General features: G+C 41.0%; 1 protein-coding gene across 1 annotated transcript in view; it reads right to left on the bottom strand.

Moving 5' to 3' along the window:
- The window catches only part of ADAP1 (ArfGAP with dual PH domains 1), a 387,735-nt gene that overhangs the window by 31,369 nt on the left and 337,477 nt on the right, over positions 1-18,889 (bottom strand). The window contains exons 5-6 of the mRNA XM_073636836.1: positions 15,970-16,082; positions 3,950-4,096 (exon numbers count right to left, since the gene is read on the bottom strand). Of these exons, the coding sequence (XP_073492937.1) occupies positions 3,950-4,096; positions 15,970-16,082 (260 nt within the window). The remainder of the gene's footprint in view (positions 1-3,949; positions 4,097-15,969; positions 16,083-18,889) is intronic.

The raw sequence follows: 18,889 nt of genomic DNA, 5'->3' as shown, positions 1-18,889 counted from the left end.
ATACATACACATATAACATCAACCCAAATAAAGTCCAAAGAAACATTATGTAAAAAGACATGTATATGTCTTTTTTTAATAATAAATTATTTGGCGGTTTTACTCTATGTGCGGCCTCTGTTTCACTCTGGGTATGGAAGCTGTCTGGTCCAATCTTGGAGTCTGAGGCTGGCAAGGTCCTTTCACCATTGATGGATGCCTGGATGGTCATTGATGAACATGCATGTTTGATCTCTGTTATTGGGATCCAGTTCATTTGGTAAGAGGCCATTGTTGCCTGTGGCGGACGGCATGATATGTTTGGTCGGCTTTTCAAGATACCTATACTGGATTGGTGGATAGCTGATTGTTTCACTGACTCCTTGAATGTTATTTTTTTAACTCTTTGCTGTCCCATGAACTGTGCTGAAGAGTAGTATCACATCACAGAAATCAAAAAAAATTTCACATAATCTGTTTCTTTGGATTTTATTTGGGTTGATGCGCACCTGTTATATGTGTATGAATATACATAACCAAAATGTAATGTTTTAACATTTTGCTCATACTTTTCTAATACAAGGTTGCTATAGACATTCCTATAGACATTTTCTGATTCAGGTGTTTTTGCCCAAAATGGATAACAAATCTAACATCTGTGGGGCACCCGTAGACAATGCCGGCAGAGGTTCAGCAGGGGAACAGCAGTTGGACAGGACAGAAAACATTGCCAAATTATTGCTGTTTTCCCCCTAATAAGCTGGTGTTGAAGGTGAAACATGCCTTCCTGGACTATTTTTATTAGGCCCAAATACAAAACAACCAATTGAATTCCAGTTTTTTTTTTTCTTTTTCCACAGATTCATTGGTATAGCTTGGACCTATGTAAGTATGCATATGCTTAACCTGTGGAGACTGTGAATCACTTTAGTAGTCACCGTTATTATAGTGATCCTTGCTGTCTTCTGGATCCTGTACCGAACACCTGCCTTGCTGCATAGTAAACACAGGGGGTCACTTGCTCAGCACTGGTGCCATTTAGAGAGCACTTTGCATTTTCTCAATGAGTTCAAAGCATTCTTGGATTGGATAAGGTGGAAGTCATGCTGTCACCACCCCGTCTCTCCACCTTGTCCAATCAGAGAAAGGCTTATATTTCTGAGCAAAATATAAGGCATTCTCCTGAATGGTGCTCTTGCCCTGTGGGTACTGTGCAGCAGGGCAGTTGATCAGCCCAGAAAAGTACACACCTCACATTTTTGTAAATATTTTATTATATCTTTTCATGTAACAACACTGAAGAAATTACACTTTGCTACAATGTAAAGTAGTGAGTGTACAGCTTGTATACCAGTGTAAATTTGCTGTCCCCTCAAAATAACTCAACAGCCATAAATGTCTAAACCGCTGGCAACAAAAGTGAGTACACCCCTACGTGAAAATGTCCAAATTGGCCTAATTAGCCATTTTTCTTCCCTGGTGTCATGTGACTTGTTATTGTTACAAGCATAGGCGTGCGCACAGGTGTGCCAGGTGTGTCCAGGCACACCCTAATCACACTGTGCAGCACAGATCCCCCCTACTGCCCTGGCTCCCCCCCTTCTTCCCTTCGCAGTGCTGCCAGCTTCCCAACTCTCCTCTCCCTCCGGCTGTTGCTGTGGAGATGTTTTAGGATGAGTAGGGGAAGGGGCCGGTAAATATGACACTTACCGGCCCCTTCCCTTTCATCGTGAGTGATCGGTATTACGTGTTTGAGCTTTGGGGTGCACACCCTAATGCGATAGGCTGCGCACACCTATGGTTACAAGGTCTCAGGTGTGAATGGAGAGCAGGTGTGTTAAATTTGGCATTATCCCTCCCACTCTCTCAGACTGGTCACTGGAAGTTCAACATGGCACCTCATGGCAAAGAACTCTCTCAGGGTCTGAAAAAAAGAATTGTTGCTCTACATAAAGATGGCCTAGGCTATAAGAAGATTGCCAAGACCTTGAAACTGAGCTGCACCACAGTTGCTAAGCCCATACAGTGGTTTAACAGGACAGGTTCCACTCAGAACAGGCCTCGCCATGGTCGACCAAACAAGTTAATGCACGTGCTCAGCATCAAATCCAAAGGTTGTCTTTGGGAAATAGATGTATCAATGCTGCCAGCATTGCTGCAGAGGTTGAAGGGGTGGGGGGTCAGCTTGTCAGTGCTCAGGTCATACGTCGCACACTGCATCAAATTGGTTTGCATGCCTGTCATCCCAGAAGGAAGCCTCTTCTAAAGATGATGCACAAGAAAGCCCGCAAACAGTTTGCTGAAGACAAGCAGACTAAGGACATGGATTACTGGAACCATGTCCTGTGGTCTGATGTGACCAAGATAAACTTATTGTGTTTAGATGTTGTCAAGCGTGTGTGGCAGCAACCAGGTGAGGAGTACAAAGACAAGTGTGTCTTGCCTACAGTCAAGCATGGTGGTGGGAGTGTCATGGTCTGGGGCTGCATTAGTGCTGCTGGCACTGGGGAGCTACAGTTGATTGAGGGAACCATGAATGCCAACATGTACTGTGACATACTGAAGCAGAGCATGATCCCCTCCCTTCGGAGAATGGGCCGCAGAGCAGAATTCCAACATGATAACGACCCCAAACACACCTCTAAGAAGCTGAGGGTAAAGGTGATGGACTGGCCAAGCATGTCTCCAGACCTAAACCCTATTGAGCATCTGTGGGGCATCCTCAAATGGAAGGTGGAGGAGCGCAACATCTCTAACATCCACCAGCTCCGTGATGTCGTCATGGAGGAGTGGAAGAGGACTCCAGTGGCAACCTGGGAAGCTCTGGTGAACTCCATGCCAAAGAGGGTTAAGGCAGTGCTGGAAAATAATGGTGGCCACAAAAATATTGACACTTTGGGCCAAATTTGGACATTTTCACTTAGGGGCATACTCACTTTTGTTGCCAGCAGTTTAGACATTATTGGCTGTGTGTTGAGTTATTTTGAGCGGACAGCAAATTTACACTATTATACAAGCTGTACACTCACTACTTTACATTGTAGCATGAAAAGATATAATAAAATATTTACAAAAATGTGAGGGGCATAATCACTTTTGTGAGATACTGTAGCAATTAGTCACATTGAATTGGTCTTGTTCTGTAATGCTGAATATGTTTCACCACTCACCCAAGTGGCAGCTTCAGTTCCTACACAGGAAGGATGAGTGATGAAACATCTTCAACTTTACATAACTAGTCCATAGACATAAGACAACTGACAACTAATGAGTTGCTTTTCAGACAGGCTGGGTGAAATTCTCATTTCTATAGCAGAAACAGGCACATCCTAACTGACCACATTCAGGAGAAAAGATTATTCAGACAAGCTTGAAAACATCTGACCACTTTTCTGCTGAGATAAGGCAGCCTTTGCTGTGTCTCCTTCCCGCTCCCTCCTGCACTATTCACATAAGCATGTCTACTCCAGCAAGCAGAATGTATATGTTTATGTTACAGACATAACTCTGGCCAGCCTCGCTGTGCCCAACCTCCTCCAATATTAGAAAAACTGTCAGAAACATGAATCCTGCTCTGGTCATGAAGAGTGGTAAACTTGATGAACAGGAAGCGGTTAAAAAAGAGAGAGCAATGGACTGCAACCTTGTACCTAAGCACTCTACAGCTAAAAATAGCTATGAGTCCTCTTCCGAGAATGACATTCATAAAGGCATAAAACCTCCTGGTCATCAATTCTACTAGATGAAGGTTAATAAATATCTAAAGGAACATACAAAATATTATCATTATTACTAAGCCACTTTGCTAAGATTTTTTAGCTATAGCACGGTGAAGTTCTATGATCAACTGGATGTTCTGCTGAAGCTGCAGTCTCCTGCATCGGGAGTATGAGGGAAACATTGACGTCAGGTCATTATAAAGTGATTTGCACAGTTAGAATTTAGCAGCAGTTCAAAGATGACCTCTTACCTTGCCATCCTCATGATATACAAAAATATTTCTTGTGCTGTTATCCCTTAAGTAAGTGATTTGCAGTCCATTCGGGTTTCCTATTTTGGCTGGCTGGAAAGTGGCGTTTAAATGCTCAATCCTTATAATTGCTTTGGGCTCTCTTGCCTGGAAGCATATTCAGATAAACAATTCAGAGAGAAATAGTAATGCAGCAATCAAACTCTCATTTAAAGACGTGAAGACATAATATGACATGTTCTTGTAATAAGAGTACAAAATGCCTGGGAGTGCCAGTAATTCATAACTAGGATATTTTTATTCAGTGGTGTGAATATCGCAAGGTCCACATTGCTAATATCAGGTCCAGAAGCAAGGTAAGCTTAGTACAGAATATGCCTCTCATCCGAGAGGGAAATCCTGACCCCGAGCTGCACATAGGGATTGCTGATATGCACAAGCAAAGTGCAACAGCACAGCTTCTGCAATGTCCTGCTCCTATCCCTAAATTCTAAAGTTTAAAGACTAACAATGGCAAAAAATATTATATTTTGGTATATGCAAAGGGGACAATTACAGGGGTTAAGATAAACCATAAAACACTGCTGGGAGAGTGAGGGCACTTACAGTGCTTCCAGAAAGTATTCACAGCACTTCACTTTTTCCACATTTTGTTACAGTGCCTTGCAAAAGTATTCACCCCCTTGGCATTTTTTGCATTTTGTTGCCTCACAATCTGGAATTAACATGGATTGTTTGAGGATTTGCATCATTTAATTTACAGAAAATGCCCACAACTTTGAATATGTTTTTTTTTTTTATTATTGTGAAGCAAACAACAAATAAGACAAAATAACAGAAAAAGTCAATGTGCAACTATTGTGCAACTATTCACCCTCCTAAAGTCAATTATTTGTAGAGCCACCTATTTCGGCTATCACAGTTCCAAACCGCTTTGGATAAGTCCCTATGAGCTTGCCACATCTTACCGCTGGGATTTTTGCCCATTCCTCCGCAAAACTGCTCCAGCTCCTTCATGTTGGATGGTTTGCGCTTGTGCACAGCAATCTTAAAGTCTGACCACAGATTTTCTATTGGATTGAGGTCTAGGCTTTGATTAGGCCATTCCAACACATTTACATGTTTCCCCTTAACCACTTAAGGACCAGCCTCGTTTTGGATTTTAGGTGTTTACATGTTTAAAACAGGTTTTTCTGCTAGAAAATTACTTAGAACCCCCAAACATTATATATGTTTTTTCTTCTAACACCCTAGACAATACTTTTTTTTGCACCGTATTTGCGCAGCGGTCTTATAAGCGCACTTTTTTTGGAAAAAATTCACTTTTTTGAATAAAAAAATAAAACAACAGTAAAGTTATCCCAATTTTTTTTTATATTGTGAAATATAATGTTACGCCAAGTAAATTGATACCCAACATGTCATGCTTGAAAATTGCGCCCGCTCGTGGAATGGCGTCAAACTTTTACCCTCAAAAATCTCCATAGGCGACGTTTAAAAAATTCTACAGGTTGCTAGAATTATTGCTCTCGCTCTACCGGTCGCGGCGATACCTCACATGTGTGGTTTGACCACCGTTTTCATATGCGGGCGCTACTCGCGTATGCGTTCGCTTCTGCTCGCGAGCTCGTCGGGACAGGGGGGTTTAAAAAATTTTTTTTTTAATTTTTATTATTTATTTTACAATATTTTATTTATTTTTACACTGTTTAAAAAAAAAATAAAAAATTGTGTCACTTTTATTCCTATTACAAGGAATGTAAACATCCCTTGTAATAGAAAAAAGCATGGCAGGACCTCTTAAATATGAGATCTGGGGTCAAAAAGACCTCAGATCTCATATTTACACTAAAATGCAATAAAAAAAAAAAAAAAAAGTCATTTAGAAAAATTACATTTGAAAAAATATGCCTTTAAGAGGCGTGGACGGAAGTGACGTTTTGACGTCGCTTCCGCCCAGCAGTGTCATGGAGACGAGTGAGCGTCATGGAGACGAGCGCCATCTTGGCCTCACTCGTCTCCAGACACACCACGGCACAGGACGCGATCGCCTCCGCCGCTACCGACGGCTCCGGTAAGCGGCGGAGGGCACCGGATTGCGGCGGGAGGGGGGGGCCCTCTCCCGCCACCGATAAAAATGATCTCGCGGCGAATCCGCCACAGGGACCACTTTAATCTGAAAGCCGGCCGCCGCACGAAAACGGGGATACCGGGGTTATGGCAGCTAGCTGCTGCCATAACAACGATATCCCCGTTCAAACTTAGGACGTACATCGTCGTGCGGCAGTCGGGAAGTGGTTAAACCACTCAAGTGTTGCTTTAGCAGTGTGTTTGGGGTCATTGTCCTGCTGGAAGGTGAACCTCCATCCTAGCCTCAAATCACACACAGAGTGGTACAGGTTTTGCTCAAGAATATCCCTGTATTTAGCACCATCCATCTTTCCCTTAACTCTGACCAGTTTCCCAGTCCCGACTGCTGAAAAACTTCCCCACAGCATGATGCTGCCACCACCATGTTTCACTGTGGGGATGGTGTTCTTTGGGTGATGTGATGTGTTGGGTTTGCGCCAGACATAGCGTTTTCTTTGATGACCAAAAAGTTAAATTTTAGTCTCATCAGACCAGAGCACCTTCCTCCATACATTTTGGGAGTCTCCCACATGCCTTTTCGCAAACTCAAAATGTGCCATTTTGTTTTTTGCTGAAAGTAATGGCTTTCTTCTGGCCACTCTGCCATTAAGCCCAACTCTATGGAGCGTACAGCTTATTGTCGTCCTATGTACAGATACTCCAGTCTCTGTTGTGGAACTCTGCAGCTCTTCCAGGGTTACCTTAGGTCTCTGTGCTGCCTCTCTGATTAATGCCCTCCTTGCCAGGTCTGAGTTTTGGTGTGCAGCTGTCTTTTGGCAGGTTTGCTGTTGTGCCATTGTTCTTTCAATTTGATGATAGATTTGATGGTGCTCCTAGGAATCATCAAAGATTTGGATTTTTTTTTTATAACCTAACCCGGACTTGTACTTTTCAACAACATTGTCCCTTACTTGTTTGGAGAGTTCCTTGGTCTTCATGGCAGTGTTTGGTTAGTGGTGCGTCTTGTTTAGGTGCTGCAGCCTCTGGGGCCTTTCAAAAAGGTATGTATATGTAATGACGGATTATTTGACACTTAGATTGCACACAGGTGGACATCATTTCACTAATTATGTGACTTCTGAAGGTAATTGGTTGCACCAGAACTGTTTATAGGCTTCATAACAAAGGGGTGAATACATACGTGCATGCCAATTATCAGTTTTTTATTCCTGACAAAATAGTTTTATGCATATATTTTTCTAATTTTACTTCACCAACTTAGACTATTGTGTTCTGATCCATCACATATAATTCAGATTAAAAAAACATTGAACTAAAGGCTGTAATGTAACAAAATAGGAAAAAAGTCAAGGGGAGGGGGGGGGGGGTGGATACTTTTGCAAGGCACTGTATGTTACAGCCCTATTCCAAAATGGATTATATTAATTATTTTCCTCAAAGTTCTACAAACAATACCCCATAATGACAGCATGAAAGAAGTTTGCCATTTGTTTTAAAAATAAAAATCGAAAAAAAATACTTTGTTAAAGAACCTTTTGGCACCAATTACAGCCTCAAGGCTTTTTGAGTATGACGTTACAAGCTTGGCACACTTATTTTTGGGCAGTTTCTCCCATTCTTCTTTGCAGGAACTCTCAAGCTCCATCAGGTTGAATGGGGAGCATTGGTGCACAGCCATTTTCAGATCTCTCCAGAGATGTTCAATCGGGTTCAAGTCTGGGCCCCTCAAGGACATTCACAGAGTTGTCCACTCATTGGTTATGTTGGCTGTGTGCTTAGGGTCATTGTCCTATTGGAAGACGAGCCTTTGCCCCAGTCTGGGGTCCAGAGCATTCTGAAGCAGGTTGTCATCAAGGATGTACATTGCTGCTTTCCCTCGATCCTGACTAGTCTCCCAGTTTCTGCTGTTGAAAAACATCCCCTCAGCATGATGCTGCCACCACCATGCTTCACCGTAGGGATGGTATTGTTCAGGTGATGAGCAGTGCCTGGTTTCCTCCAAACATGACACGTGCCATTCAGGCCAAAGAGTTCAGTCTTTGTTTAATCAAACCAGAGAATTTTGTATCTCATGATCTGAGAGTACTTCAGGTACCTTTTGGCAAACTCCAGGAGGGCTGTCATGTGCCTTTTACTGAGGAGTGGCTTCCGTCTGGCCACTTTACCATACAGGCCCGATTGGTAGAGTGCTGCGGAGATAGATGTTCTTCTGGAAGGTTCTCCTATCTCCACAGGAAAACGCTGGAGCTCTGTCAAAGTGACTATAGGGTTCTTGGTCACCTCCCTGACTAAGTCTCTTCTCCCCTAATCGCTCAGTTTGGCCAGGCGGCCCGCTCTAGGAAGAGTCCTGGTTGTTCCAAATTTCTTCCACTTACAGATGGAGGCCACTGTGGCCACTCATTGGGACCTTCAATGCTGCAGAAATGTTTCTGTATCCTTCCCCAGATCTGTGCCTCGAGTCTCGGAGGTCTACAAACAATTCCTTGGACTTCATGGGTTAGTTTGTGCTCTGACATGCACTGTTAAATGTGAGGCCTTATATAGACAGGTGGTGTGTGCCTTTCTAAATCATGTCCAAACAACTGAATTTACCACAAGTGGAATCCAATCAAGTTGTAGAAACATCTCAAGGATTATCAGTGGAAACAGGATGCAACTGAGCTCAATTTTGAGTGTCATGGCAAAGGCTGTGAATACTTATGTACATGTGATTTTCTTTTTTTATTTTTAATAACTTTGCAAAGATTTCGAACAAACTTTGTTCATGTTGTCATTATGGGGTATTGTTTGTAGCATTTTAAGGAAAATAATGAATTTAATCAATTTTGGGATAAGGCTGTAACATAACAAAATGTGGAAAAAGTGAAGCGCTGTGAATACTTTCCAGAAGCACTGTACAACAGTCTGCTTATTTTTCATATGGTTCAAATAATTTACCAAAAAGCAACTGTTGGTGTAATTGCTTAAAAACATGTTAACTGGGGTTTAATTTGTTTGTTCCTTAAAGCTCATCTAAAATTACTATGTCCACAGAATGGGAATGCAGCAAAGATTTCACTACAGAACAAACAGCATTGTCTCCTGGTTATAGAATTGATTATAGAATCTACAGTACTGACTGGATCAATAGGACGTTGTGTTATAAAATGACAGACTACACTACAGCATATACAATATCTCACAAAAGTGAGTACACCCCTCACATTTTTGTAAATATTTTATTATATCTTTTCATGTGATAACACTAAAGAAATGACACTTTGCTACAATGTAAAGTAGTGAGTGTACAGCTTGTATAACAGTGTAAATTTGCTGTTCCCTCAAAATAACTCAACACACAGCAATTAAAGTGGAGGTCCGCTGAAAAAAAAATATTAAAAGCCAGTAGCTACAAATACTGCAGCTGCTGACTTTTAATAAATGGACACTTACCTGTCCAGGGAGCCCGCGATGTCGGCAGCCGAAGCCGATCCGCCCTTTGGCTCTCGGCTGCTGCCGCCGCCATCCTCGATAAGGGAATAAGGAAGTGAAGCCGTGCGGCTTCACTTCCTGGTTCCCTACTGTGCATGCGCGAGTCGCGCTGCGCATCCTCTCAGGTCCCTGCTGTGTTCTGTGTCTCACAGAATACAGCGGGGGAGGACGGGGTAGGCGCCGGAAGTGGCATAGGTCACCGCAAGAGCCACGGTGAGCTATGCCAGGAAGTGGGAGCAAATACCTGTATTAGACAGGTATCTGCTCCCTCCTCCCCCCCTGAAAGGTGCCAAATGTGACATCGGAGGTGGGGAGAAATCCAAAAAGTGGAAGTTCCATTTTTGGGTGGAACTCCACTTTAATGTCTAAACCGCTGGCAACAAAAGTGAGTACACCCCTAGGTGAAAATGTCCAAATTGGGCCCAATTAGCCATTTTCCCTCCCCGGTGTCGTGTGACTCGTTAGGGTTACAAGGTCTCAGGTGTGAATGGGGAGCAGGTGTGTTAAATTTGATACTGATCACTGGAAGTTCAACATGGCACCTCATGCTAAAGAACTCTGAGGATCTGAAAAAAAAGAATTGTTGCTCTACATAAAGATGGCCTAGGCTATAAGAAGATTGCCAAGACCCTGAAACAGAGGTGCAGCACGGTGGCTGACTGCAATTCATTGAGGAAATCATGAATGCCAACATGTACTGTGACATACTAAGGCAGAGCATGATCTCCTCCCTTCGGATACTGGGCAGCAGGGCAGTATTCCAACATGATAACGACCCTAAACACACCTCTAAGACGACCACTGTCTTGCTAAAGAAGCTGAGGGTAAAGGTGATGGACTGGCCAAGCATGTCTCCAGACCTAAACCCTATTGAACATCTGTGGGGCATCCTCAAACGAAAGGTGGAGGAGCGCAAGGTCTCTAACATCCACCAGCTCCGTGATGTCATCATGGAGGAGTGGAAGAGGACTCCAGTGGCAACCTGTGAAGCTCTGGTGAACTCCATTCCCAAGAGGGTTAAGACAGTGCTGGAAAATAATGGTGGCAACACAAAATATTGACACTTTGGACATTTTCACTCAGGGGTGTACTCACTTTTGTTGCCAGCGGTTTGAACATTAATGGCTGTATGCTGAGTTATTTTGATGGGACAGCAAATTTACACTGTTATACAAGCTGTACACTCACTACTTTACATTGTAGCAAAGTGTCATTTCTTCAGTGTTGGTGTAGCGCTGTGTAAATGCTGATATGTTAAAGATATGTGCAGTAGAGAACAATGTAAGTGTTATAGTATTAAGTGAGAAATGCCGCAAATAAACAGTGGCATGGCTAGTGTGGCAGGACTTTTCATGGCCCAATGGGAGGAAGAAAGTATTTTCATTGACCCACGTGAAGAACTCATTTTTTACAGATGATATATTGATGCCGTTTTTGTTATATGGAAAGGGGATTGTGAATATCTTCAGAATTTCTTCAACCTGCTTAATAGTAACGATAGGAATATTAAACTATCATGGTAAATTGAAGAGGATACCATTCCTTTCCTAGATTTGGAAATATCTTGAGTAAATGACAAATTTGTCACCAAAAACCCATTTCAAGAATGTTGATCGTAACAGCTATTTACCAATCAAAAGTTGCCATCATAAAAACTGGCTGTTCAATATTCCAAATAGACAGATTATGTAACTTAGACGTAATTGCACCAATGTAGCGGATTTTCTCACACAGGCTAATATGATTGGTGATAGATTTGTACACAAAGGGTATGGCAAGGAATTTATTAAAGGGAAAATCCTGGAAGTAATACACATGAACAGGGGAGATTTAATTAAAGACAAGAAACCAGATTGCCAACAAGATCTAGTACCCATAGTTTTGGATTATAATATCCAACACAAAAAAATTGAAAAAATAATACAGCTTAATTGGCATATTTTAAAATCGGATAGACTTCTCCAAGATTTATTACCTAAGAAACCTAGGATTATATAAAGGAGAGCACCCACTGTTTGTGACCAATTAGTGGAAAGTGTGATAGATCCTCCAAAAAAGTGTTCCACATTCTTTACCGGTAAAGGCTTTTATCCATGCAAAAGGTGTTTTGCATGCACTCGAATGACACGTCCTAATTAAAAGAAACTCCATTTTAAATCTACCAGTAATGACACCATCTATGATATAAAGTTATTTATTGGGTGCAATACTAAAGGAGCAGTCTATGCCTTATGCCCCGTACACACGGTCGGATTTTCCGACGGAAAATGTGTGATAGGACCTTGTTGTCGGAAATTCCGATCGTGTGTAGGCTCCATCACACATTTTCCATCAGATTTTCCGACACACAAAGTTTGAGAGCTTGCTATAAAATTTTCCGACAACAAAATCCGTTGTCAGAATTTCCGATCGTGTGTACACAAATCCGACGCACAAAGTGCCACGCATGCTCAGAATAAATAAAGAGATGAAAGCTATTGGCTACTGCCCCGTTTATAGTCCCGACGTACATGTTTTACGTCACTGCGTTCAGAACGATCTGAGTTTCCGACAACTTTGTGTGACCGTGTGTATGCAAGACAAGTTTGAGCCAACATCCGTCGGAAAAAATCCATGGAATTTGTTGTCGGAATGTCCGATCAATGTCCGACCGTGTGTACGGGGCATGAGAATGTAGCTGTGGTTTACAGTATATTGGCCGTACTAAAAGACTGTTAAGAATCCGTTCAAAAGAACATGTACAGAATATACTAAACAGTTATGACAAACACAGTGTGTCTAGACACTTTGCTAAATGTTACAATAAAAATCCCACGCATTTAAAATTTTGGGGGATTGTACCCTATACACGACCTTGGCGAGGGGGTCACAAGATGAGAACCCTTAGCCAAGTAGAATCTAAATGGATCTTTTGTAATGGATACTTTCTCACCCAATGGACTTAATATTGAATTTGATTTAAACTGTTTATTAATGATTTGTAGCCATTTTATATATTTTTTACATCTCAAAGCAATATCCTTCTCCTACTACTTTACATATCCCTGCATTACCTACTTATAGATTTTTTACAATTTTTACTATTTGTCTCTCTTGTCTTTTGCGATAGTAATGTCACATTGTATTTATTCTTTTTTGCTATTGGCATTCATGTATGCTATCTCAATATTGTCCCTTGCGTCATTCCTGGTATTCCTGGGGCTGCTATCTTCTTATGCCCCGCTTTAGGTTAAGTGCGTTTTTGTTCCATGTCCATCCTAGATATCTATATGCACATTTTTTCCCAGTCTTGGGGTGTTTTTTGATTGATTTTTTAACTATTACCTACGTGCCCAGACCACTTTTAGCCTCCATATCGCCTTGCCATTGTTTGTTTGGTGTTAGTTTACATGGAGACCAGCTGAGCACGGCCCCCACAATGCTAATATATGCAGAAACCAACAGAAAATGGCCACCTAATGTTATCCTACGGGAGACTAAGGTAAAATGTCTGACACCATACATTTCAATGGCGGACCACATGAAAATGGCCGCCGTCAATTTAATTTAACACACTATTTAAGGACAGTAATTACAGCCTATTGTCATCCCCTGATGAAGTCACGTGATGTGATGATACGCGTCGGGATTGGAGCAATAGGTATTACCAGGATTGGACAGAAGTAAATGAGCTTGGCGCTCATGGATTGCTGCCGGTTTTTTATACTTTAAAAATGAGTGTATCTCTTTTTTGTTTGCTGCAATAAATACATTTTTAACTGGATTACGCTATGGGCACATTGCTTTCCTATTTTTAACTCCTGCATATCGAGCATATTAGTGAAGGAAGCCTCATTCATAACCAAGAGGGATCCTCTGAAGACCGCTGCCGATGATTTATTCATGTTGTAACCTTACGGAAGTAAAGTGAGGGGCTTGCCCACACATATGTGCTATCACAGAGGATTAGCCAGGCACCACCTTTTGTTGTTTCACGGTGGAGGGATCTGCTTTGCATTTTGAAAGAATCTCTAGACTGTCACAATATTTTTTTTGAATCACATCTTCTAACAGTTGGATTGTTTCAAATTTGTTTGGATTGCACTTACATATCCTATACTTAGTTGTGCACGTTGGACTTTTGATACTTTGTTTCACTTGTTTACCATTTAACTGTTTGATGTTCATTATATGTTTTGGATTCAGCCTCCACTTTCAATTACCACTCTTTATTTGTGGCATTTCTCACTTAATAATATAACACTTACGTTGTTCTCTACTGCACATATCTTTAGCATATCAGCATTTACACAGCGCTACACCATCATATATTCATTTCACCCCATTTTTTCTGTTTAGGATCAGTTTATCAGGTGCTTGCTGCAGTGTACCCCTAGTTCAAAATTTGACAGCGCGGGAGTCACTCCCCTATTTTATTTCTTCAGTGTTGTCACATGAAAACATATAATAAACTATTTACAAAAATGTGAGAGGTGTACTCACTTTTGTGAGATACTGTTAGTATGATTTACTTTTATCCATAGTTCTAATTTAACTGATAGTCTGGTCAGGTAGTTCCTGTAATAATTTACGTTGATGGTACTGGCAGTCACCACTATAACCTGTTGCAAATGCTTATTTCCTAACTTTACCTTAAGGCCCCTTTCACTTGGGGAGGACTCCGTTCAAATGAGCAGGGGATCTGCCCATAGATCCCCTGCTGATCAGAAGGGGCAGGTGACAGGTCCATGTACACTCAGTTTATGTGGAATGGACATGGACAGAGCCCCTTCTACTCTATGTGCAGCCAGATGTCAACAAACCTCTGTCCGTTTATACCCGACTACCTCCAATTCACCTACATGGAAGAGAACGTATTCCCTTCTGTTTGTTTACTAAAGGATTGGATCAGGGGCATATGGGTGTAAACGGACAGAAGTCCATATGGATGAATAGACTGTCTGATCAGGTCTGCCTAAAAAACTGACAGGCAGACCTGATCTGAACAGTCATGTGAAAGGGGCCTAAAAATTACCAAATCCCTAAATAAACTCTAAACCATAGCTGGACCCTAACTTTGAACACTTATTTTAACTATTAAAACTGACCTTTAATATAAACCCTAACACGTATCCATTTACTCTAAAGAAATAACCTAAACACTAATTATAATCCCCTAGCCAGCCCTTAACCCTAACCCAACCATAGCCCCAGCCCTAAAGCTGGCCATACATGGCTCAAAATTTGTTCGGTTCAGCAGGGACTAACTGAGTTTCGATCCATGCATGGGCACTAAGGTTGAACAGAAGTTGATCTACCAATCGACTTTGGTACAACCACACTGTCTGATTTTAGCAGCTCAATAAGCGCTGCAGGCTATAGTCTGCCGTGCTGATTGGTTTATTCTCATAGCGGGGAAGTCTCAGTTTCAACAGATCATCAGGGAGAGCCCACTGGTTGAATGAAAAACGCTGACTAATGTATGGCAGCTTTATACCAATAACAGACCATAACTATTCTATCAGACAGCAAAAATATTGGCACATTTGTATACAGACCTATGCCAAAATGTAACAGGGCTGTAAGGAGCAATTCGCCTGCCACTGATCTATCTATACTGTATATATATGTGCTGGCCCTGTACATGGCTGTTACAATTTCCTTTGATACAGTACTTGCATTTCTTTTATGCAGGGGACTCAAAAAAGTACTCTCTGGTAGGAAACCAGGGGCTTAACCGACAGTCTCATTACACAGCTTCATTGCATCCTGGGCAGATCTGTCTGTGCCCATGAGGCTAGGGGCTTAAAAAGAGCTCATCCCCTTTACTTACTTTTTGTCAGTTTACATTACACATGGGAAAACAACTGTTCTTCCTCGGTATTGCTGGAGCCCTTGTAGCAGTAAATTTATGACCAGTCTCTAAATAGTACAAGCCTTTCCTGAGCACTGCTCATGTATTGGGCCCATTTATGGGTGCTCGTATTTCTCTGGTTTTTCATATCCCTTCTAAAGTGAAGAACCCAAGAACATGAAGTTATGGCTGAATACTATTTTTAAGGCCCAGTGGTGCACAGCCTTTCCATAGAAAGGAATGGAGGGACTTATTGGGAGAAACCTGTGTATTTCCTAATGGGCTGCACGGTAAAGGTCTACAAAGGAGCAAGGACAGGTAAGTATAGGATAACGATGTGTTGGGGGGGGGGGTTATGTAACTGCACTGAGAATAAAAACAACAAAATAACTGGAATCCCGTGGATTGTTGGGGTTCAGGAAAGGGAGTCAATCCAAAAGTATATATATATATATATATATATATATATATATATATATATATATATATATATATATATATATATATATATATATATATGAAGACACCATAAGCATTTAACAAATATAACTTGATTTTTATCTTTATTTTCTGCACACACATTATTGGACATACAGTATTTAGCATGCATAATGAATATACTCACATCATTTTTGTTAAAGTATTTTAAGGCTCCTTCCCGTTCTGACAGCACAAATTTCCTGCAGAGGAACTGTCCATTGTCACGTCCCCTCTTCCAGAGCAATCCTTCTCTGTAACCTACATGGGAAAAGTGAGACGTCAGCTCCTCCATTATGTAATCAATCATTGCTTTTAGTATGCCACACATCGCAATGCATCTGCCAAAGATGCCTTTACCGAGGAAAGCACCATTACTGTATTTGTGTACTCTAAAGAGAACTTGTCAAGTAAGACATATAGGATCTCTCAGGTTGCTTTGAAAAAGTAGGTATAGAAGTATATTTTAGATCGATAAAAAAAAAAAAAAAAAGCACACTAAAAAGGTGCAAGCACTGTGTGATATAGTTTGTACATTTGTGTGTGTTTTGTTCACATGCACATGTATGCTACTATTTCTAGGGGAAGCAGAGGTTGCAGTAGCTTGTGGGCTCCTAAGGACAGGGGGCCCCCAATAGCATAGTTACTTTTTATTTTTCACTGTGCGCTCACATTACTTTCTGTGCAGAATAAAGCCCATTAAGATAAAAGAAAAAACTATCACCCGTTTAAAGCCCAACTCTAGGAAAAAAGTAGACAGGCCAGCACTATATAAAATAAAAATTGAGCTCCTGCTGCAATATTCACCTTCTTCCCACTGCTGTTGCCTGCAGACTCACCTCTTTTTTCAGGCCAAAAGAAACCCAGCATCATTCAACATATTTCTTGTGATCCCAGTGTATCATGACCTCATCCCCTGGGAATGCATCATCAAAACACAATGCACCATCACAGTATAATGCTGTAAATAAAGGCACTGATGTCATTATGTAACAGAGCAGTTTTAAAGCCTTTACGTCATTGATGCTCTGTATCATTGACATTACATGTCTATTCTGCAATAATATTTTAGATAAAGTGATTGTAAAGTCTCGTTTTTTCAATAAAAATAACAAACATGTTATACTTACCTTCACCGTGCAGTTGTTTTTGCACAGAGCAGCCCCGCTCCTCCTCTTCTTGGGTCCCTCTTCTATGCTCCTGGCGCCTCCCTCCTCTCGAGTGCCCCCACAGCAAGCAGGTTGCTATGGGGGAACCCGAGCCGAGGCACAGCTCCCTGTGTCCGTTCAGACATGGCGCTGTGGCCCGGCCCTGCCCCTGACAACAGTGGGAGCCAATGGCGCCACTGTTGTGTCTCAGCATCTGCATTTTTTAAGTTGGTGACAGGGTCTCTTTAATATGTGCAAAGAGGAATGTACCATGAACAATTAGAAATTGAAGGTTTCACTAGTCTGAATGAGCGCTTATTGCATACTTTAAAAAAAAGAATCTGTATAAGAAATCAAATATTAGGCACTTCAGAGGACCACTATTAAAGACGCAAAAAACATTTGCAGATAACAGTATGTATTTAAAGTGATATTAAATCCCAAAACAGGAATAAATTATATTGCAGCTTACTAATTCTTAGATGTGGAAAAAAGCGGGGTTGGAAGAATTTCCCAAAGCCATTCTTCAGAAAGGAACAGGCAAATTTATCAAAAAATATAAAGTATTTATTACAAAAATTCACGTAACACTAATCACTTTTAAATGGTACGACATACCTCCACCAAAATATAATAAAATAAACAACATTGCCTTAAAGTGGTTGTAAACCCTTTACAACTACTTTATACTACAGGCAAGCCTATAATTAGGCTTACCTGTAGCTACACTGGATATCTCCTAAACCTGTATGGTTTAGGAGATATCCCTGTATTTGCATGTGCCGACGTCATCGGCACATGCGCACTTAAGCAAACTGAAGCACGTTACTGTGCGTACTGTGCCATTACCGGCGGCTCCCACGCACATGCGCGGGAGTGACGTCATTGCGGCTCCGGCCAATCACAGCGTCGGAGCCACGATAACCCGGAAGTAACCCCCTTCGATCTCAGGTAAGTAACTCATAATGAGCTAGTATGCTATTCATACTAGCTCATTATGCCTTTGTCTTGCAGGTTTTTTTTTTTTAGGATTTTTTTTACAACCACTTTAAGACACAGATGGCCATCTGTGTCTTAAGGCAACGTTGTCTAATTTTATTATATTTTGGTGGAGGTATGTCATACCATTTAAAAGTGATTAGTGTTAAGTGAATTTTTGTAATAAATACTTTATATTTTTAATACATTTGCCTGTTCCTTTCTCCCTTTTTATATGCTTACCCTAATTTAGAGGAACACACCTCAGACTTCTTAGGAAGACACTTAATGAGGTGACGGCATGTGATGGCTTATATGAGGAATTATCATCACGATTTTTCCTCCTGAGTCCAATTATTATATATAGGTGTAGCCGTTGTGTCATTTTTACCCTCCACTCAGTTTTTACTTAGATGTGATGGCTGAATTAGTTTTCTTTATTTAGATGTTTATTACTTTATCTTCATCTGTTAATTCAGGCCAGTAAGTGTTATTTTTCAACTTCCTTTAACCACTTCAGCCCCGGAACGATTTACCCCCTTAATGACCAGGCCATTTTTTGCGATATGGCACTGCGTCGTTTTAACTGAAAATTGTGCGGGTGTGCGATGTTGTAACAAAACAACATTGATGTCCTTTTTTTCCCATAAATTGAGCTTTCTTTTGGTGGTATTTGATCACCTCTGCAGTTTTTATTTTTTGCGCTATGAACAAAAAAGACAATTTTGAAAAAAAAAAAAAAAAACAATTTTTTTTACTTTTTGCTATAATACATATCCAAAAAAATATAAGGAAAACAAATTCATTCATCCGTTTAGGCCAATACGTATTCTGCTACATATTTTAGGTTAAAAAAAAAAAAAAAATCGCAATAAGTGTATATGGATTGGTTTGCGCAAAAGTCAAAAGACAAGCTTTATTGTCATTCTACTACACATGAGG

Source organism: Aquarana catesbeiana, linkage group LG06 (assembly GCF_042186555.1).
Source record: "Aquarana catesbeiana isolate 2022-GZ linkage group LG06, ASM4218655v1, whole genome shotgun sequence".
Taxonomy (NCBI): Eukaryota; Metazoa; Chordata; class Amphibia; order Anura; family Ranidae; genus Aquarana; species Aquarana catesbeiana.
The sequence above is the reverse complement of the archived record's forward strand: the minus strand, read 5'-3'. Positions and strand labels throughout refer to the sequence as shown.